At 40.5% G+C, this 21,033-nt stretch overlaps 1 protein-coding gene across 23 annotated transcripts in view; it reads left to right on the top strand.

The window, feature by feature from the left end:
• The first annotated feature begins 2,136 nt into the window (after nt 1-2,136).
• Nucleotides 2,137-21,033, top strand: part of mapk8ip3 (mitogen-activated protein kinase 8 interacting protein 3) — a 34,148-nt gene continuing 15,251 nt past the window's right edge. For 8 of the 23 annotated variants that reach the window (XM_069710254.1, XM_069710243.1, XM_069710252.1 and 5 more), the window contains exons 1-15: nt 2,137-3,180; nt 8,461-8,581; nt 9,234-9,304; nt 9,980-10,071; nt 11,045-11,068; nt 12,513-12,621; nt 13,925-14,153; nt 14,309-14,411; nt 15,108-15,226; nt 15,884-15,895; nt 16,663-16,680; nt 18,043-18,100; nt 18,482-18,634; nt 20,101-20,158; nt 20,390-20,568. In XM_069710254.1, coding sequence (XP_069566355.1) covers nt 2,875-3,180; nt 8,461-8,581; nt 9,234-9,304; nt 9,980-10,071; nt 11,045-11,068; nt 12,513-12,621; nt 13,925-14,153; nt 14,309-14,411; nt 15,108-15,226; nt 15,884-15,895; nt 16,663-16,680; nt 18,043-18,100; nt 18,482-18,634; nt 20,101-20,158; nt 20,390-20,568 — 1,652 coding nt within the window. In that variant the 5' untranslated portion in view covers nt 2,137-2,874. Of the gene's footprint in view, nt 3,181-8,460; nt 8,582-9,233; nt 9,305-9,979; nt 10,072-11,044; nt 11,069-12,512; nt 12,622-13,924; nt 14,154-14,308; nt 14,412-15,107; nt 15,227-15,883; nt 15,896-16,662; nt 16,681-18,023; nt 18,101-18,481; nt 18,635-20,100; nt 20,159-20,389; nt 20,569-21,033 lie in introns of all 23 variants that reach the window. The other 15 variants (XM_069710253.1, XM_069710250.1, XM_069710251.1 and 12 more) reach the window with 13 other exon arrangements.

Below are 21,033 nucleotides of genomic sequence, written 5' to 3'. Positions count from 1 at the left end.
TTCTACATTTGTAAACCACTTTATGTAAAGGTTACTGTGTTTTGGTTTAAATCACAAAAAAGCAGCCTCTGTCTCCGCATGCATTGATTTTCAGCTGGCGTTTAAACCATTGATCTATTTATTCTAACTGAGTAGGACTCGGTGCTACTCGTTAACTTTGACACTTAAGCATTATCTTTTTACACAAATATCAAAATACTGTCTTGGATGTAAAGACTGATTTGGTAAAGTGACTAGTGAAATAACTAGCTGTTTATTCTCTGTGGAGATTATGCATCATCTTTAAGTGTAATGTCAGAGGTTAAATATTTATTGGAAAACTTGATGCCCCCTTACAGACTCTTGAACCCATTTTTTTGTTTTGACGTTGTGGCAGATTCTTTCTTCTGTGCTGCAGTTTTTTAGTTTTCACACAAACTCTTTTCAGGAACAAAGCTGTTGAGACTTTTAATGTGTTTTTTTACCAACAAAAAATTATAGGTTTTGCTGGTAAGACCTGAGCACTTCCTTTTAAAATCCAATCTTCACAATTTGTGTGGACATATTTTTGTTGCTTGGTGTGTTAAGCTGCTCTCACCGAGTGAGATTAACAAAAGTGCTTTGAAAGTGAGGTAATTTTATTGTGCCAGGAGGAGAATCAAATACGTATACAAGAGTACAGATTTTTAGTTTTAAAACTACAGTCATGTACAGTTGTAAAGCTCTGTCTGGATTCTGAGGCAATTTATTTCATTGTTGTAGAGTGCATCGTCATTACTATTATGTTCTAGCACCAGATACTCATGCGGATTTGCATCAAGGGGGCTAATAGAGGAAAACGTTAACTTCCTGTTTCATCTTTCAAAATAAAACGAAATAAACAAAAGTACAAAGCATTATTTATTTAAATTTGGTATTTAGATGTTCATGTAATGTAAAAATCATTTTAAAAAGTAGAATTGCACACTTTGATTAGAACACTATGATTAGATAATATTTTATGAAGCCACAGGCGGGGAAATTCTAGTGTTACAGCGGCAGAAAGATGGGCGAGAAAAAAAATGTATTCAAATTATACTACCATAAAAAGCAATGTAAAATAATAATAATTTATGAACAAATTGACAAATGTACACGTATAGCGCAGAAAATAAAATAAATATATTGTTTTAATAAGCAATTGATCAAACCAATGAATGCCTGTTGCAAATAGTAATGTGCCTCAGGTGCTTGAGGAGTTGGGGGACTTCCTGCATCTGTCCATAATGTCAAATGTGGTAGTCAAACATTTTTGGGATTGTGTGGCAATATGGGCGCAATACTTTTTAAAACTTTTCTGACCAAGGAGATGTTTTTTTGGAATATTATCAGGATTTTCAGCTTGTAGAGACAATTTGTTGATGAAGGTATGATTTCATAGGATGATTAAAGTTTGACTTATGTATTTATGTTTCATTACAGTGTTCCTCAAGGCAACAGGGTTCAATGGCAACAGAATAAGATATAAGGCTGAACTTGTTTGTTTTGTGCATTTGGTAAAAACTATTTTGTTTTCTTAGTTTACTGTAATGGAACATAGTTTACGAAGAAAAAAATAGTCACATAGTCCCAGCAATGCAAAAATGCTGACAAAATACTGAATGTTTGGACATGTCAGTTTTCTTCAGGGTAATAGGGCTCAATGCTCAAAAGAAGGCTGTCATGTCAAAACATAAGGAATTTATTAAACTATTTTTGCGCAGTGGCTGCAAGTGTTGAACTATCGTCCCTTTGAACAGTCAGCAGCTTTTCAACACCGGTATGCATTTCCCCTCTCTTCTATCCGAAAAGTTATTTTAAACCCGTGACCTCGGTGTCGAGCTCCAGAAACACACCAGAAACACTGAATCCTCCATTTTAAATAATCCAACCAATCGCCTTTACCTGATCTTACAATTTTAAATAATAAGTCATTTTGGCAGCATTAAAAAGCTGAGCAATTTCAATTGTTTACTATTGATCGATATCTAAACCTGAGTAGCCTGTTACTCTGTGGTTACTCTTCAGTCATCATAGTTTACGGCTTTATTTTGAAACGTTGAAGCTGGCTTCCGGTTTCGTCTGTCTAACTTGACGCAGTGACTCCGCTTGCTCAATGCAGACGGTGTGACGTCAGCCAGAGTCGGTCAGCTGGCTCCTCCATCTGAACAGCAGGGAGAGCCTCTCCCATGAGGAGACATCACCATCAACGCCCGAGCCTGGCCAGCAGCATCGGCGGCCCGCCGGAAGAGAGGGACAATATGGGAGAAACGATACGATAGTGGCGGATCGGGCGTCGGCGGTGATCGGGAGCCTTAGATTATTTATTCACCTATTTATTAATTTATTTATTTTCCCTGCCAGTAATGGCTGGGGTCCATGGCTGCGGCTGCTGAGAGGCAGGTGCAATATCATCGACGAAGGCATTTCGTTCCTCGGCATGGACTCAGCGAGGGCCGATCCACAGGCTGGCCCACTACACATCCACCGCTCCCGGGATCAGATGCTCTCTGCGGGAGGAGAGCAGTAGCTGGGCCGCGTCTGGAGGCGATAGCCCATAACTGGCTGGTGGTAGAAGAGGAGGGGGCCCTGTTCATATCAAAATATTAGAGACAATATTTTCAGCACCGAGCTCAAGGTTATGCGCACACAACAGTCTGCCTCCTTCCACTAAATCTGCGCTGCTGCAAAATGGCATAAGTGTTTTTTTTGTTGTTTTTTTTATCGGAGGAAAGACTGTGATTGAATGTCCCCCTTTTCCCTGTGCTGAGCGGAACCAAACCCTGTGACAGTCTCGCCTTACAGGCCTAAAAAAAAAAAAAAAAACTGTTGAGCGCAGCCTCATCTGGATACCAGAAGCCGGCTCCAGCTGCCAAGATGATGGAGCTGCAGATCGACGAGGTGGTCTACCAGGACGACTACGGCTCCGGCTCCGTGATGTCGGAGCGTGTGTCGGGCCTGGCCAACAGCATCTACCGGGAGTTTGAGCGGCTCATTCGCAGCTATGACGAGGAGGTGGTGAAGGAGCTGATGCCGCTGGTGGTGAACGTCCTGGAAAACCTGGACGCGGTGCTGACCGAGAACCAGGAGCACGAAGTGGAGCTGGAGCTGCTGAAGGAAGACAACGAGCAGCTCATCACCCAGTATGAAAGGGAGAAAGCGCTGCGCAAGCAGGCGGAGGAGGTGAGTAACCCCCCCGGCCCCTACAGGGCCTTTACCCGCATCATCACATCCGATTTCCTGCTGCCTCCTTCATAGTCACGGTGTCCTGTCTCAATGTAACGGAGAGGGTTCGTCAGGCATGTGACTCATATTTAGGCCTGTGACATGGGCTTGTTCAGTTTATATTTAGTCTCAATGCATTGCAGACACTGCTGACAACAACACTGTCTACTTTGTGAACACACATATACTAAATTTGTGGGTGAAATTGATAATACCATAATCAAAATATGACCTGATATGAACATTAAGGTGTAATATTTACGAGAATATTTTAGAAGTTTAACAAAGACATCAGTGCAAGTAGGTTTAAAGTGTAGAAAAGCAAAAGTACAAACTTCTACAACATGGAAATGCCTTTTAAAATACCTCACAATTCAAGACTAGTATAATAGCTCACTGTCTCAACATCACCACAGCAGAGTGAATGTGTTCAGTATGTCGGCTACATTACACACACACATCCAAGTAAACTACTCAAAGGTGAAGCTAAAATATATCTTCTTAGCGACATGTTTTCGTGTATGTATGGACAACAACATGACACATTCTTATTCCTCTTTAAATAAGTGCTGCTGGATCTGATACTAATACTCGTATAACCTTAGTTATTACTATTACATATACCAATGCTAAAAGTGCTTCTTCAATCTTCACTAAATACACACATTTCTGTTTTTAGTATCATTTTAATGTCACTTTGTTTAACCTGAGCAGCTACACAGCACAGTGGAGGTGTTTGCAAATAAGTATATAAAAAGTATATGCACACACAAATTAAAGACATGAGAGCAGTTCTCGGTGATTAAGTGTAAGCATGACTCTCGGTGGGCGTTTACACTTGATAACAGAGAGAACAGGGACACAGACAACAAAAGTGTACATCAATATGGAGCTATTACATTACAGGCCAGACTCCACCTCTGGCCTTTTTTTTCTTTTTCTCCTCTGTCTTTCCCTGAGCGGTGTCACAGCAGCCGTGGGATCCAGCAGGCATCATAAAGCAACTTTAATCCTCCTCCCATCCAAAGAGGCCTCAGCATATCACTGGCAGCCTTGCTAGTATCAGCTTAGCTCAGCTTTTAGTGTTTCATCATCTGTTCTCCCCACTGCGTCTCCCTTTGGCAGTGATCTGGTTTGTTTTCACTTTAAGAGAGAACTTCCCGGTTCGTAGAAAAATTTCGATGATTGTGTATTGAAGCTTCATTTAAAAGCATAACAGAAAATAAACATCCTTTATTGTAAAAATGTGGTTGTATCGTATTAGTACTTGGAAACCAACACACACTGCAGGCTACAGTGGACACTGAGCCAGCTGGAGTCACTGTTTTAAGTTGTCTTTCTTCTTAGCAGTGGTTTCAATTCTGAATGTGAAAGGAAAACCAGATTGCAGGAACAGTACATTTACTCTGCAGTGGTCACTGGGTCCGGTAGGTTAGAAGTATTGGTAGTGCAGACATAGCTGTGGAGTGCTGTTACCTAACTCAGACATATAAGACTTTACCAGGGTAACTCAATATACCAACACTCTCCGTGATAAAGCATTCTTTACAACTAGACTTTTGCTGTGTTCCAGATGTTGTACTTGTGTACTAACACTCACTATTTTAAGCGCATAAGTGCGTTTACACTGTTAAGTACAGAAACATGCAGTGTACTACAATACCAGGATGATGCACTCAAAATAGTCTACGCTAAACAGTATCAAATATGGCTACATAGAGGAAGGGGCGGGGCCACCGACGCATAGTATATTTAAATTCACTTCTCTTCTTTTGGCCATAAACACACTCTGACTTCAAGATACTTACAATTTGACTTTTGCACCTCATTTAGCAAGTGTTTGCTTGTCTCACTCACCAGAACCTGTTTTGGTGAGACACACTGATGCAGTGGAGCTGCTGGTATTTTCTACTGCTGGCTGCCAAACAGTCTACTGAAGCAGTTCTTCAGTAGTTTTAACAGGAACTTTAGTTTATGTCTTTTTTTGTCTGGATTTAAACACTGAACTGTTTCAAAGCAGTTTGTATTTATGACACTATAACACTATAACAGCTTGCGGATGCTTATTTTCAATCAGCTGAAAGTCTTTCTATTCTTCAATAATGAATTTTCACCCATTTGCAGGTCACTTTGATTCCCGAGATATTTTTAGACTGTTTTGCAGACACGGCATGTTTAAGATCTACACAGAGATTGTCAATGAAGTCAGAGGACTGTGAGGGCCGTCGAGGAATAGTTCTCGTCGGATCATTGGCCTTTGAAACTCTTCATTTACACTTTCTTCACTGACTGCTTGACATTTGAGTCCAGAATGTGCTGATGTTCAGTAGAATCCAGTCTTTCTGTGCCGCTGTGACTGCAGTCCACCAGACGTGCAGTTTTATCGGAGCGTGTCTTGGCCTTCAGATCTTGTCTTGACCTACACATTTCCCTCTAGCTTCCATCTCTTAAAAACATTTGGGACAGAGAAAATTGCAAGCCTGAAGCACTCTGATATCTTTTTATAGCTTGTTTGCTTTGTATTCGTAGTCAGTCGCTGTAGCTTTATTTTCCAATTTTCAGCCAGTTGCTTAGACGAGCTTATGTTTTTTGAGTGTCACCACAGGATTCAAATTGTCATCAGCTGACCTCTAATGATGGTTGTTGACCTTCCTCACAGGTTTTAATGCGTCAATGACCTTTTTAGACTTTAAACATTCATGTCCGCTGCAGAGGTTGTATTTACGTCTTTCTCTTCCAAAAATCAACCAATAATGTTATTTACCTACGGTTTGTGCTCACAACAGTACATCTTTGCTCAAATTAGGTAAAAAATATGACTGTAACAATTAAACAGAGAGACAGTTTTGTGTGTTGATCAGTGGGGCGCAATGGGGGATGGGACCATGTGCTGAGGGTGGGAGTCGTTGGAAATCAATAGTACACAGAGCACACTGGCACTGTAACCTGATTTGTGCTCATGAGGAGCACAGAGAGAGCAACGAAAGCAGAGAGAAAGGAATAGACAAGGTGTTTTATGAAGCTGGAGCAAACGCACAGGCCTGAGCGGCTAATAAAAAGAAAAGGCTGAATGAGAGTGAGACGGAGAGAATCTCAGCGCCTGAGGAAAACAATAACACACCCTCTGCAAGACTCAGGGAGCAACGGGCCAAAACCAGCTCAGATTACAAGGTTATTAGACTCTAGCTAATGGTAAACAAAGCCAACAGCCCCCTTTCTGCTCATGAAGTATCTGCCAAGATGTCGGTGTTAATAAAGTGAGGTCTTCAGATTCATCTCTGTAGCTGCAGTCTTCTGTCTCAGTCTGAAGCCACCTGCTGGAAACATCCTATCAGTCTCCATCGCTAACTGGGCCGGTTTCACACATCTCAAAGCGTGATGACAGTAAAAGATTGATCGTCTCTGCTTCTGCTTGACCGTGACCATCTTATCGTCTTCTCGTTTGATGTACTTCGCTTAAAAATCTTATCAGCTCTAATCTTCTGGAACAATTAAAATGTGTAACCTGACAACTTATCCTCAAGGTTTTATCAGATTTACAGAAATTAATATTAACATGCATGTCATTAGTTCCATGCTGTTGTGGTGTCACACCCTCATTAAGTACTACTCAGTATAAATGGCTGAAAGTGTGACCATATTGCAGTAAAACCCTCTTAGGCCCGGTTTGCGATGGAGGCACATTAGTTCCACTCACCCATCACGAGGATACTTCTTGAATTATTTACAGGGGACAGAACGAACACAATCTGGCAACCCATGAAATCATTCACTCTACCATGTAATTACTGTTAATACAGTCAAATGTCACTTCGGAAAAGGTGTTTATGTCTCTGCTCAGACAACCACTACATGCTGCACTGTGTTCCTCGTTGACGCTGTGTTTTAGAGGCAAATGCTTGTTCAGATTGAAGAGTTCAGGTGTTTAATGCAGTTAAAGGCAGCGGATAGAGGAGTGGATTTGAAAGGCATTGCTGTAGGACATGCTCTCATGCAGTCCAAGGGGAGAGAACCAAGGATATTATTTTTGTGAAGCTGTGGTCGGCAGCTCTGAAAGTAGAACTACCTTCCAACATAATTGATATAAATGTCAGACTTTATCACATTTTCAGTCAAAAACAAAGACATAGAATATTTGATCATTTTTGAGAGGAGTTATTCTTTTAGTGGAGCTGAATGTGTAAAACATTACACTTTAAGTACAAGAAAACAAGCCATGCTACTTCTCATGAATATTAATTGTTACGGAAGATGGAAAAGACGCCATATTTTTTATTTGTTGTACAAACTTGTTTTTTAGTTGAATCTATAGTAAAGGTATAAGACCACAGCATGAGGGCTGTTTGGTAAATGATGGTAAGATTCACATTTAAATGTGTCACATTTTCTGTGATTCATAAATTTTTTGTTGATGAAACATGTCTGGTTGAATTAGTAAGCACAAAGAGTCTCATTACTGTGACATTTCAGTGACCTCTGTCCTTCAGACGGGAGATTTTCCCGCCCAAATCTGTTCTGCTTAATAAAAACCAGGCTTGTCTTTTAACAGAGATTGTGGTTCCCCCCAGTTATTCAGTGACTTTAGGTATCAGCAGTAGTTGTATTTTCAGTAGGCTGCCATATTCCAGCATTTGTTGTTTTGTACGGTGTGTATCTGCTGCATATTACTGGTTCTAAGGTCTCCTTGCAGTCAGAGGATTACAGTATTAAGACTTTGTGGACTTGGTGCATTGAAAAAAGGACGTCATTGTGAACAGCTTTATAATAAAAACAACAAAAACAGGCAATGTGAAAAGGAAGCATGCAGTTCTGTGTTTCTGTGTTATGGCTGCTAAGTTACTGAGTTTATGTTTACGCTGTGAGACAAATTATTTTATAGAGACGTAAATCTTCAACCGCTCTGTGAGTGAGACCAAATTTAAATGACATTTTTTTCACCCATACACTGGTTGATAAAAACACACAGGAGCAGATGAAACCGGAAATCAATATTAATTTTTGATCTGTGCACTGAACCCTGAAATGAAATGTCCTGAATGCTGATCACTGAAACTGCTTTGAACAATGGTGTAATTTAAGACAATGATCTGTTTCCGAAACAAGCATAGTAACCACAGTATGTTGTTTCTTTTCATATGAACTCCAAAAATATCAGCATGTAAATATTATAATCTTTCCCGTTTAGTTGAGTCTGTGAACTGATCTCCCGGTCTGTCTCTTTCTGTTTACTTCTATCAGAAATTCATTGAGTTCGAGGATGCGCTGGAGGCTGAGAAGAAAGACCTGCAGGTGCAGGTGGAGTTTCTGGAGCTGCAGGGGAAACAGCTGGAGCTCAAGACAAAGAATTATTCTGATCAGAGTGAGTGGACACATTTCCCATAATTCAGTGGACATGCAGCTCATCTGGCTGATGAAACCAGATTAGAGTACTCGAACCAAAGCCTGGAAATGGTGTTATCAAAGTATGTAATTTAATAGATCTGCGTCTCTTCAGGATTTTTTTTTTCATTTTACATAAATAGCAGCAACGATGACGCTGAGGCTCAAGGACACACTTCTATTGTAGTTCTGTGGGGAAGATGGAAAGGGAAGCAGACACACTTAGGATGTATTTTTAGGTTGCTGATGATGCTTTTGAACTAAAACCCTGAATTGCTTTTGTTTCCTTGTCTGTACCTTATGAATACTGACATGCATCTTCGACTGGCTGTTTAGTTTTGTTTTCATTGCTCCATACCTGTAATGGATTTTTTTACAATGTTTTTCTGTCAAGGTTCACTATGGACTAAATAAATCCATATTCTAAATACTGGCAAGCAAATATAGATCGAACATAAGTTAAAAAATATCCTCTGCCAGTTGTCATTAAATTATACCTGAGGACTTTTTGCCCGTTTAATTGGTGGTAAATTTGAAAATGATCTGGTCCAATGGAAAGGATTAGAGTCAGGGCTGTGTATTTAATTTCCTCTCATTGTTCCTTCCTGAACTTTTGTCCGTCTGTTTCTCAGTTACTCGGCTGGAAGAGCGAGAATCAGACATGAAGAAAGAGTACAACGCTCTGCACCAGCGCCACACTGAGGTGAGCAGACATTCAGCCCGAGGACGTCTCTATGGGCTTCACATGTTGCAATAGATTCTTTTCTAGATTTCATGCAGAATTTATTATTGCCTATCCATCAATATTTGACATATTCCGCCTAACATACAAACCCGTGAATACAAATCCAGTTAATATTATCATCCTTAACTAGTATAACTATAATCCACAATGTACAAATCAGATGCTTCAATGAACGCAGACCATTTCTATGAAACAATGACACAATGTTTAAAATGTATAGTACTGTATATTACAAGCAGACACAATTTTTCAATGTGATGGACTTAAAACAAACTGGTCCCTGTAAATTGTTGTCAAATTATAATGAAAGTGAAGCTAGTCAGTGGCTGCCTGGACAATAGAAAATGTAAACATTGTAAACAAGACAATATGCATTTTAAAATGACCACCAACACATAAGCCTTGTGTTGGTCGTAGTAATAAACAGCGATATGTAAAAGAGCCACTATGGTCCTCATAGCGCTATAATCTCATAGTGTGATTGTTTTGTCATTTGGCTCACAAAATCCAACATGTAGGAGATTATAGATTTTGTAATTAAATCACTGTAATCCTTTTACTTCCCATGTTGGCAACTTCCAGTTTCTCCTATTTTCTCGAATCATTTCTCATTCTTGTTGCTTTGAATCACAGATGATTCAGACGTACGTCGAGCACATAGAGCGGTCCAAAATGCAGCAGGCAGGGAGTAACAGCCAATCCGAAGGCCCCGGCTGTGGACGAACGTGAGTGTTTTTTTTGTTGTTTTTGTGTGTGCATTGATGTGTTATTGTCATCTGTGTGGATTTAAACTGTAACTTAGACCCGCCGATGTTGTTGATGATGTTTCATGTTTTGTCATGTATGTGTTAGGCTTTTCATGTTTCAACATGCTCATTGTGTAGATGCTGGCGTTGTTTGTCAGGAGTCGGGATGAAACAGCTGGTACAGCACATCCCATCTGACAGAGAGGAGAGGCTTGTGTACAGAGAAACACAGCAGACATCATGACCCTTGCGGCAAATAATTAGAAAAAAAAGAAAGTTTGGAGTTCATTTGGCAGCTTGCAGTGTTCAGCGGTTACCCAGCCCGTTGGGCACGAAGCAAGACGAGCAGCGGGACATCTGCTGCAGCTTTAGGAGCTGAACTGCAAATCAGTTGCCTCCTGCAATATGTCCACTAAATCCTTAAAAGATCTATATCCTATATTCATGAGCTCACAAATCTTCATCAACTGCCTGAATCACTGGAATACTGATGAAAGCCCGTGTTTGATTGTTTTGAGTGTGTATATGGTTGCCTTGTAAACCCTGCTGAGGTTTACAGGATGTATTATTTATTAAGACAGGAGGAGGAACTTGAGCTCTGAAACCTTTACTAGTAAACTGCTCATAACAGGAAGCAGTTTTAATGAGAAGAGGAGCAATCTTATGAGTGCAGATTGATGAAAACGCCTAAAAACTGCCGTCTGAGTGAAGGCGTAAAAGTGTGTGTGTGTGTGTGTGTGTGTGTGTGTGTGTGTGTGTGTGTGTGTGTGTGTGTGTGTGTGTGTGTGTGTGTGTGTGTGTGTGTGTGTGTGTGTGTGTGTGTGTGTGCGTGTGTGTGTGTGTGTGTGTGTGTGTGTGTGTATCATGGCATGTTCTTGTCTCCTGTCTTTCTCTAATCAGTGTCTGTCTTGTCTGTCTTGCTGGCTTGCTCTCTGTGCTGCTGTTTGCACAGTCAACGCCACACATGGAGGAAAAGGTAAATCCGTTATGGTCCTACAGCTGCCCTTTACTCCGCTCCCCTCAGCTCCGCCTCCTAAACGGGCCTGCTTGGACTTAAAATGTGACTGAGAAATGCTGATGCCCCTCCCTATTCTTTTGCTTTGCCTCGACACTTTATAAAAATAATGATTCCCTCATGCGTTTCCTTTACTGGTTACTGACGCTTGTAACAGCTATTTATTATCATGAATGTGTTAATGAAGTTGCATTAACAAGACATTATGAACGAAGGAATGGGTCGAAGGTCATGTTGAGCAGTGCGATGCATATTTTCCAGTTGTCTCCATCTACCTTCTCCTCTTTCTCCCTCATGTGTTTGTGTCTGCCTGTCGGTGCGTCCCTCTGTCTGTCTGTCTGACATGCTTGTCTGCAGCTTTGTCCATGTTATATGTGGTCTCGTGCATCAGGACGTGGGTTCGACTGCAGGCCTTTACTGCTTCTACATGGAGGTCTTTTTCATGTTTTGTGTTTCCTCCGGTGGTCTTTCTCCACTCAGTCCAAAAACAAAAGTGGATTTGCCACTTTACAGGAGTAGTTTCACATCTTGGAAAATACTTTAATTCGCTTTCTTCCTGAGATAAATGAGATAGACACTCTCATGTCTGTACAGTAAACATGAAGCTGGAGCCTGCAGCTGGTCAGCTTAGCTTAGCTTAGCACAAACACCGGAAACAGCTACCTCGGATCTTTTTGCAAAAGTATGAACCAGCATATTCCATTTAATTAAATTACACTTATTTATATTGCTCCAAATCACAACACAAAGCTATTTCAGGACACTTAACATAGTAAAGTCCTTACAACAGAACATTATACAAAAGAACCCAAAAACTCCCACATGAGCGTCTGAGAGGAAAAAACTTCCCTTTAACAGGAAGAAAAACCTCCGACGGCCATCTGCCTCGAGCGGTCGGGGCGAGGGGAGAGCAAAGCGTCTAAAACTTATTCATTTTCATGTCTTTGCTTTAACCTACACATCAACCAAAGTGTATAATCAACAACGGTGTGACTGTGACTTTATCGTCAACAGTATTAATTTGGAGTATCTGCTGGTTTCCACCAGTTTCCAACCTGTGCTAAGCTAACTGACTGTTTCACACTGCTTCATTTTTACTGTGCAGAGTCAGTGGAGTCAAACTCCTCATCAAGACTTGTCAGCAAGAAAGCAGTTAAGCATCGTTCTCACCAAGCTACTACTTTAAATGCAGTAGTTTGAAATCGCTATGAATGTGAGTGACTGTCGATCGTTTGAACCCTGCCATCGCACCGGCAAATTCTCCAGCTTGTTTCGTGCCTTGCACCCAATGCATGCTGGGATGAGCTCCAGCCCTGCAGAGGAATAAGAGATTAAATATGATAAATTGATAACTGACAGTCAGCCTCACGTTAGTCTCCACCCCCCTCTGTGTCTCCTCTGCCAGCAGCAAAGCGGAGCGGCCGCCGTCGTTGAGCCTGTACCCCAGCGGCGAGGGCATGGTACGTGGGGGTCTCGGGGGGGCTAGGATGATGCCCGGGAAAGACATCTGGCAGGTCAGCGAGCTCGGCCAGTCTACCTTCACCTCCACCTATCAGGTGGGACAGACAGCGGCCCTGTCCTCCTCCACGACCACAACCGCAGCCGGGGGAGTGGAAAGGGGAGGGGCTGGCCTTACAGCTGCTAGCCACACCCACTCGGACTACCTCCCCTCCCACGCCTGGTTGTGTCACGTTTGAGGGAACTTTTTTAAACCACATCTGTTTGAAATCTGCCCTTTTACAATATACATGTTGACTCAAGCACGCAGGGAGCATATCTATGTTCTTTTTTTCATGGGATTTAACTATATCTTTTGATGTGATTGTGGAGCTTCTTTCATGTTTTGTCATGTTTTAGTTTACACTAACACATTTAGTTCAAACCTGTTTGCAAGTGTTCCTCATTTTTATTTTTCAAACTAAGCTACAGATACAAGTTAAATGGCATGAAGTGTTTTATATGTGAGGAAAACTGAGGAGCCCCGGTAAGAAAAAAAGTGGAGAGGGTTGTTTTTCTTTGTCGTCGCTCCGTCTTGTATTCGGATTTGAAAACGTCCCGAGAGCATAGGCGCAGCTGGAAATGCTCATTTTAGGACTTAATTTTAAGTTTTGACTCACGATGTGTATATTCTGACCATGACTTTAAAATGCTGAACAAACAATTTAAAAATGTCAAAATTATTCATAATCCAGGACTGAAAGTGTCAAAGAGTCACGTTGATGAGTTGATTCATTGAATCAGTTTCATGTCATCATTTAAAACATTTTTAAAAACTACTTGATTGGTTTATTATCTTCCCAAAACAGTTCAGGAACATTTACCAAAAGAAAAACAAACTGCTAAGGTATCTGTATTTGTGGGCTCTGTGCGCCAAGAAGTCACTGAACAGTAATCATTTTTTGATATAATAAAATGACCAAAAGTTGACTTCACACTACAAGTAGGATGGCAAAATACGTTAATCTATGATCAAAATATTGATCTTCATTTATCCACAATGTAAGCTACTATGTGTGTGTTAAGGTCTATAGTTTTGTTCTAATTGTACATTTAAAAATGAAAGGGAATTAGACCAAAAAACATGGAGTTGCTGACAAGAAGGTTAGATGATAAATGACTCGCTCCGCTGTCATTTCGCCTCCATGGTAAAAGCGTAGAATCCAGTAGGAGCAGTTGCTAGGAATAAAAAGAGGTGTGCAGGTGTTATTGGTTAAATTAAGTGGCTGACCTGCCTCCATTATGTGATGTTCATATAATGTCGTTTGTCTCCTGTTCCCGGGTCACTGCCTCTGCTGTACGCCGCTGTCACACATCAAGGAGGACGGATCAGAGTCTGACTCAGTGGCCGCCACACCCAGCAGCACGGGGAGCAAGTCCAACACACCCACCTCCTCCGTCCCCTCTGCCACCGTCACCCCCATCAACGAGGGACTCCCGCAATCTGAATTTGACGTAATGCGAACTGGGAACCGCAGGAAAAGTGCCAAACGTCTCAGCCGGAATATGGAGGTGCAGGTTTCCCAGGAAACCAGGAATGTCAGCATCGGTAAGAGGAAGTCACCAAACATGTCCCCAGTTTAAAGCTGTAATTTCTGAGACGATGATTTTGCATCTTTAGTGTCAAGCGCTACGAAACTCTCACAAAGATCTTTAGATGGATGACATGTCGTTCCGCCGTTTCTGACGCGTGTCTTTTTTCAGGTATGGGAAGCAGCGATGAGTGGTCCGAATTTCAGGAGATCATCGATTCTACCCCCGAGCTGGAAATGTGTGTGGACCCGCGTGTGTATGGAGGAGGAAACAGGTAAACTTACACTGTGGCTGCATTACACGCACATATGAAGTGCCCACCGTTAGTCAAAGTCCTGAACTTTAAAAATGTCACTTTTTTTTGTCGAAATTTTTTTATTGAAATAGAAATTTGAATGCGGCATACATGAAGTGCAGTGCTGCTCAGTCCAATGACAGTAGTAAGAATCAGAGGTGGATGCACACCAACATTCACGCCAACACAAGCCGAGGAAAAAATGTCACATTTTTGAGGAAGGGGATTTAAATTAATGACTGTGTTTGTAAACGCTTGTGTATATTTACTACAAAAGACATAATGCAGACACATAAATTCTCAAAATTTTCCAAGGCACATGACAGTGTTTTAGATTATTTTCTCACAGCAAACCTCTCTGTCTACTTTTATGTTCGTCAAAATGAGGTTGTGTTTTGAGCAACTTTTTGGGCAGATTTCCGGTCAGTTAAGACTTTATCATACTATAAAATCGACGGGTACATTTCCCCATTAAAACAAGGTCAGAAATTGTTTATCAAACAGAAGATTCTTGAATCCTTTGGCTAAATGTGAAATACAAAAATCACCAAGACTAAGTTTGCCTGGTTCTTTGTTGGATTGCAGTATTAGTTCATTAAAAAAATGTTATGTCGTGATTGAAACAAATTTTTCACTCTCACTGTCTAATGAAATTTGAATGTATTTCTGTTTCAGCCCCTCTCAGGGCATAGTGAATGAGGCCTTCGGCATCAACACCGAGTCTCTCTACCACGAGATCAAAGACGCCAAGTCGGACATCATCGGTGATGTAGACGCAGGTGCCGAGCTGCTCGGTACGAACAGCACTTTGGCTGCTATATATGTTGCTGGTTTATATTCAGTAGTAATTCCCTGAAGCTTAAAGTATAAAACAAGCTGTACCATCAAATCTAATTGCTGGGTGCAACTCGGTGGTATTCTTCTAAGGAAGGAAAAGAAGTGCTGATGCATGTGTGTGTTGCACAAAGGCAGCGTTTGTTCTTTCTTTGCATTACTGCAGGGTCCATGTGAGGCTGTGTGGATGTGCTTCTGCACTCTGAACTGTTTTCCGTGCACATCCAACACAACCCTCCATCACTGCACAGCCATTCTGAAAAAATATACAATAACACGCATTTGACTGCAGCCGCAGCCTCAGCAGCTCATTCATGCACTGTTACATTTATTCTTTATTTGTCTCTCTCGTTGGCTTGTTTCTCTCTTTTTTTAGGAGGTAGAGGCTCGTTCAATTCAGCCTATTTCAGTGCATTTGGTTTCACTGTCACTCTCCATTTTGAGCTCCTACACTTTGGGGCATTCTGGCCTGGTTGCTTTGGGTTTTCATTTACTATCCCTGAATTTCATGTAGCAGAATCAGGAGGGAAAATTTGACCCGTTTTCTTGTCCATCTGTTAACCTCTCACCCGTTTGTGTTTTTCCCCTTTATGTGCTTCTGCTGGTGACACCCATAGGCGAGTTCTCAGGTGTGTATCTGAACATGCATTTTTGGTATTTTTTTTCTTTTACTCCCTCAACTCCTTTCTACTCTCCAAACTCCTCATTGAAGAGTAAATATTAATCAGAGCATACAAATCATAAAACAGCGTATTACCATAGTTGTATTTGTTAACAGATAAATAATATTTTATTGCTTAATTAATTTGAAATTTGGAAATGATATTGATGCAGTAGATGGCTAATATCCATTTTATATGCAGTGGAGCAGTTTTTTCTTATATCTTTGAAGTCGCAGTGAAATAATGTTAATATTTAGTGTTTACCACAACGTATACCTGTTTTCACGCCTAAAGTTGACGGCCAATTACATAATAATATTTTCTCTGTTTAGAATGACCGACGGTTTCACTGAGACTTTAAAACACATTTGATGATATCTGAATAAATCGGTTGGGTGACAGAAACACGCTCTGTCCTTGAGCCTGTTTCAGCATGAAGTGTGTTGAAGTCCTTCACCCAGGCTCGAAATCCAAATTAATAAATGCTCATCAGCATCGTTTCTCTTCTCTTCCTGGTCTTCTCCTTTTCTTTCTCGTCTCTAATCTGTGTCTTTTCCTCCGTCTCTTTCTCCCTTTTCCCTCTCTTCTTCTTCTTCTTCTTCTTCTTCTTCTTCTTCTTCTTCTTCTTCTTCTTCTTCTTCTTCTTCTTCTTCTTCTTCTTCTTCTTCTTCTTCTTCTTCTTCTTCTTCTTCTTCCTCTTCTTCTTCTTCTTCCTCTTCCTCTTTGGCCTCCAGTCCGTGATGATTTCTTCGGTAAGGCGGCCCACGCTTACGCTCATGGTCACATTTGCTTGTTTTGTCATTCCCTGGCCTCCAACTTTCACATCACCCTGGTTGCTTCTTTGTCTCTGTTTTTATGTGGCTTTATATTTACATTTTATGCCACCTTCGCACCTCACATACCCACATTTTTAATACTCTTCAATAAAAAAGCTCCTGAAAATGGCCTTGCACTAAACCTGTGGCCAGTTGTGTTGGCGTGTTACAGAACATAAGAATAAAAACACCACTATAGAAAGATCTCATGTTAACAGTGCAGAACTCTGAATCAAGAAAAAAAACCATTGAAAAATCATTTCTCAGGAGATAAACAGGATAACATGAGGCGACTGGGTCAGTTGGCTTTGATAGACTAATGAAGACTTGAGTTCATTAGCTGTAGTGAACCAAAGCATGACAACAAATTGACGTATCAGAAATACGTATGTTCATCAAAGAATATACCTAATCTGAGTGTGACAGTTAAATCTGTCAGTCTGAGCTGCAGGTTCAACCCAAACATGAGAGGATTTACTTTTCTGTCTGTGCAGTCAGATCACACACCACGACATAAACCTCGCAGACTTTTAGAATTCACTTTATCCAAAGACACAATCCAACACCAGTCCTTTTGAAAATAAAAGACCCTCTCGGCATTTTGTTTTTGTTCGTATGTTTTTCACGTTCTCCTGTGTGAAATATTCTCTGTGTTGGAATTCCTGCTTCAAGTTTGTGTGCTTGGCTTCTGTTGCACAGTGCTTGCTGCTTTATGTATGTTTTTCAGTTAATTTCTATTAAAGATAATTGGGATTTAATTTGCAAATTAATAGGTTGAGCATGATACTGTATCTGAAGAGATCAACCCTGAATTCTTCATATTTTTGCCCTCTTCTACCTTAATAATTTCTATCAAATTACATTTTGCATTTTGTATTGAAACATTTTTTCTCACAGAATGTATTAATGTAATAAAAGTTTGCTAATACAGCTGTCCAGGACAGTCTACTTTAGACTGTATCTGTCTACTCTCAAGAAAAAAATAATAAGAGGGATAGTTTTTATGAGTATTTTACATTTTATTTTTTCAATATTTTTCAAGAAACCTTCCTTTCTTAACCTAACATTTAAAAAAAAAAAAAAAAGAGTTTAAAGCAACAATCTGTCCTCACATTTTGATTTAAATAATCTATTAAACCTTTTTTTGTAGTAATCCCTCATCCTTTGTGACACTTATTTTGGTTGGACTAAAAGACTGTAAACACAGAAACAATGACACTTGTCGATCAGATTGATTGAATTATAGATTTTGTGCATTGGGTTGGATGAGTAACAGAGACGTGAATGTGACTGTTTCAGGGATGGGCAAGGAGGTGGAGAACCTGCTGACGGAGAACAAACAGCTCCTCGAGACCAAGTAGGATTAATTTGAGTGTGTGTGTGTGTGTGTGTGTGTGTGTGTGTGTGTGTGTGTGTGTGTGTGTGTGTGTGTGTGTGTGTGTGTGTGTGTGTGTGTGTGTGTGTGTGTGTGTGTGTGTGTGTGTGTGTGTGTGTGCGTGTAAATCCTCATTCATCCAAAGGAAACAGTGTTTGTAATATTTACTGAAATATTTGACATATGTTGAAATGAGTGAGGATTTCTCAGAGTTGTTCAAGATGTGCAATAATCTGCACCTCTTTTTTATCCATATAACATCTTCTTAGAACTAAAAGACTGTGTGGACATGAAAGCCCGATTTGTAGTTTCCTGACGCTGGTTCTGAGATCTGACTTCATCTTTCTGCTCTTCGCTCGACAGAAACGCTCTGAACATTGTGAAAAATGATCTAATTGCCAAAGTGGATGAGCTGTCAGGGGAGCAGGAGGTGCTGAGGGAGGAGCTGGAGGCCGTGAGGCAGTCCAAGAACAAGGTGGACGCCAGAGTCAAGGAGCTGGAAGAAGAACTTAAGAGGTGAAGATAACAGATCGTTGTTTTTCTTAATAACACAAGGAGTTAAAAAAGAAAGCAACCTGCTCCTTAAACGTTATAGATCCAGTATGAAAGGATTCCTTATACAACTGCTGCATATTTATAATCCTACAATGTCTTTAAACTGGTATGATACTAGTAACGGGAAATACGCTCTGAAGGATAGAAAGCTCAAAAGCATGTTAAGTAAGCATCAAAGCAGTTCGAGGGCAATGAGCACAATAAGTGTTGACCTATAATCTGAAACCGAGAGACCATAAAACAATGGATGCATCCTCACAGCAGACAGAGAAGGAGTAACGTTGATATAGTCTAACACTGTTGACATGGACAACCAGAGGACAACATGTCTGAAAACAGACCTCTGTGTTTCTGTGTTGAAAACTATAATCGTATTTATTTATACTCCTCTAATTTCCTGTAACGATCAGTGGAGTCTCACAGTCATACTGAGGATAAACCTGCGATTTCTTTCATTTCTAATTGTATTCAGTATGAACACAGGAGATACTCTGTGTGCTGCTGAGTGTGCTCCTTCAGTGTTTCAGGAAAAATAAATCTTAGAATAAATGTGCTTCCTAAATTCCATTTCGTATAATAATAGTTGATTTGTCCGTGTGGCAGCTAATTCCTGCTTCTGTAGAAAGTTGTTTACATTATTGTTTTGGCAGCAGTTAACACCGCTGTGGAGCCAACAGCCAGGAACGTAAAGTTGGAAATCCTTTATGAGTTATACAGGCGCAATATTTTCACACTCTGAATAAATCTTAAGGTGCTTTAGATACACTTGTGGGCTACACAGTGAAATTATTTTAGATGAGGGAGTTTTCGGAAGAAATGGATGACAGTAAATTTGTTTCATTTCCTCAGAGACTGTTTTTCAGAAGAGACCTGGCCGTGATGAGCAGGAACATCATCAAAACAAATTGTTTAAGAGCGACCATACAACAATGAAAGCAACTTGCAGGAACCCAGCTGATTAAAATGGTTTATGAAATACAGCGACATCCCAACATCCAAAACTCCTTCAGTGTTAAAGCACGAGATGAGACTTTTTGTTGTTGTTTTTTTTTACATTTCAGATGTTCACTAACAGACTTCAGCTAGAAAGTACAGAAACTCTGTACGAAAACTCTGATGGAGTCCGTGAGAAGGATAGCGTGAGCTCATATTACTACCCTGTACTTTCCTGCAAAGGGACTGTAAAGGAAAAGTCTCCACTTGTCAGCCCATAGCCTCGTGTTGCATCGTGTTTTGCTGTTTGACAGAAGTAGTTTCAGAAGTCAGCAAAAGACACCAAATTTCTCCAACTAAAGTGTCGCCCGGTGACTCCCATTCTCAGCACCAGTAGATCAGAGGCATCTATTTCTCTTCCTCTCTGTCTAACAGCTCACACTCCACAAGCAAAAACAAAAATGTGTCTCTGTATTTTTGCTGTGTGGCTGCAGGTTAAGAGCAGAAGCTCTCGGGGCGTCTCGGGACTCCAAGGATGAAGGAGGTGATGATGTGAGTAAAACAGCCACTAGCTCATCTGCATTAACACATTGAATCAGCATTTGTGCATCTATAATTAGTATAACTAGAATCTAATGCTATAAAAATAACCTTAGTCATGCCATTTAGGAAGCTGACAAATTGAATACTTTGCTAATATTTGTCTGCCACAGACTATTAGTCCTTTGGTTAATGTGGAAACTGTTGTGTTTTTGTTTTTTTTAAATCTTGTGCAATCAATAGGATGACATTACGCTCTCATGTGCCCAGTTTTCATCACCCATGCAAGACGGCGACATGACAATGACCCAGCGGCGGCGCTTCACTCGGGTGGAGATGGCTCGCGTGCTGATGGAGAGGAACCAGTACAAAGAGAGGCTGATGGAGCTGCAGGAGGCGGTACGGTGGACGGAGATGATCAGGTAGGCTCGTGAAGACGGCGCTTTAAACTAGAGAGGAACAAGTTCAGGGTTTAAAAGTCAACTTACTAAAGTACGTTGTAACAAAGGTTCAACATTAACGTCACAGCTAAGAAATTCAGCTACACTGAGCTCAAAGTCTGATATGTGTCTTCATACTCTTAATCTTGCAGAATATGTTGTTATTTGGGGTTATATATGTTTTATTTAGTTTCACAAATATTTGAAATATAATTTTAATACACTCTTAGCAAACAATGTGTCTTACAGCACCAAACACATACAGTAGAATTGCAGAATCAGTGACCTCATTAAAGTCACTTTGCATAACCTATCTCCCTTTTTATTTTTATAAAGCCTCTTAGTGTGAACCAAAGGTTTTATTTTTCTAGCTTTGAAATGTTTTTTTTTTTAATTATTATTATTATTATCTTACTGCTTCTTTACTTATTAAATTTTATTTTGGGT

The sequence above is a fragment of the Brachyistius frenatus genome, unplaced genomic scaffold (genome assembly GCF_029030835.1).
Source record: "Brachyistius frenatus isolate BFR_SWC_R1_liver_20210118 unplaced genomic scaffold, ASM2903083v1 Contig_90, whole genome shotgun sequence".
Taxonomy (NCBI): Eukaryota; Metazoa; Chordata; class Actinopteri; family Embiotocidae; genus Brachyistius; species Brachyistius frenatus.
This window is presented reverse-complemented; position numbering and strand designations above follow the sequence as displayed.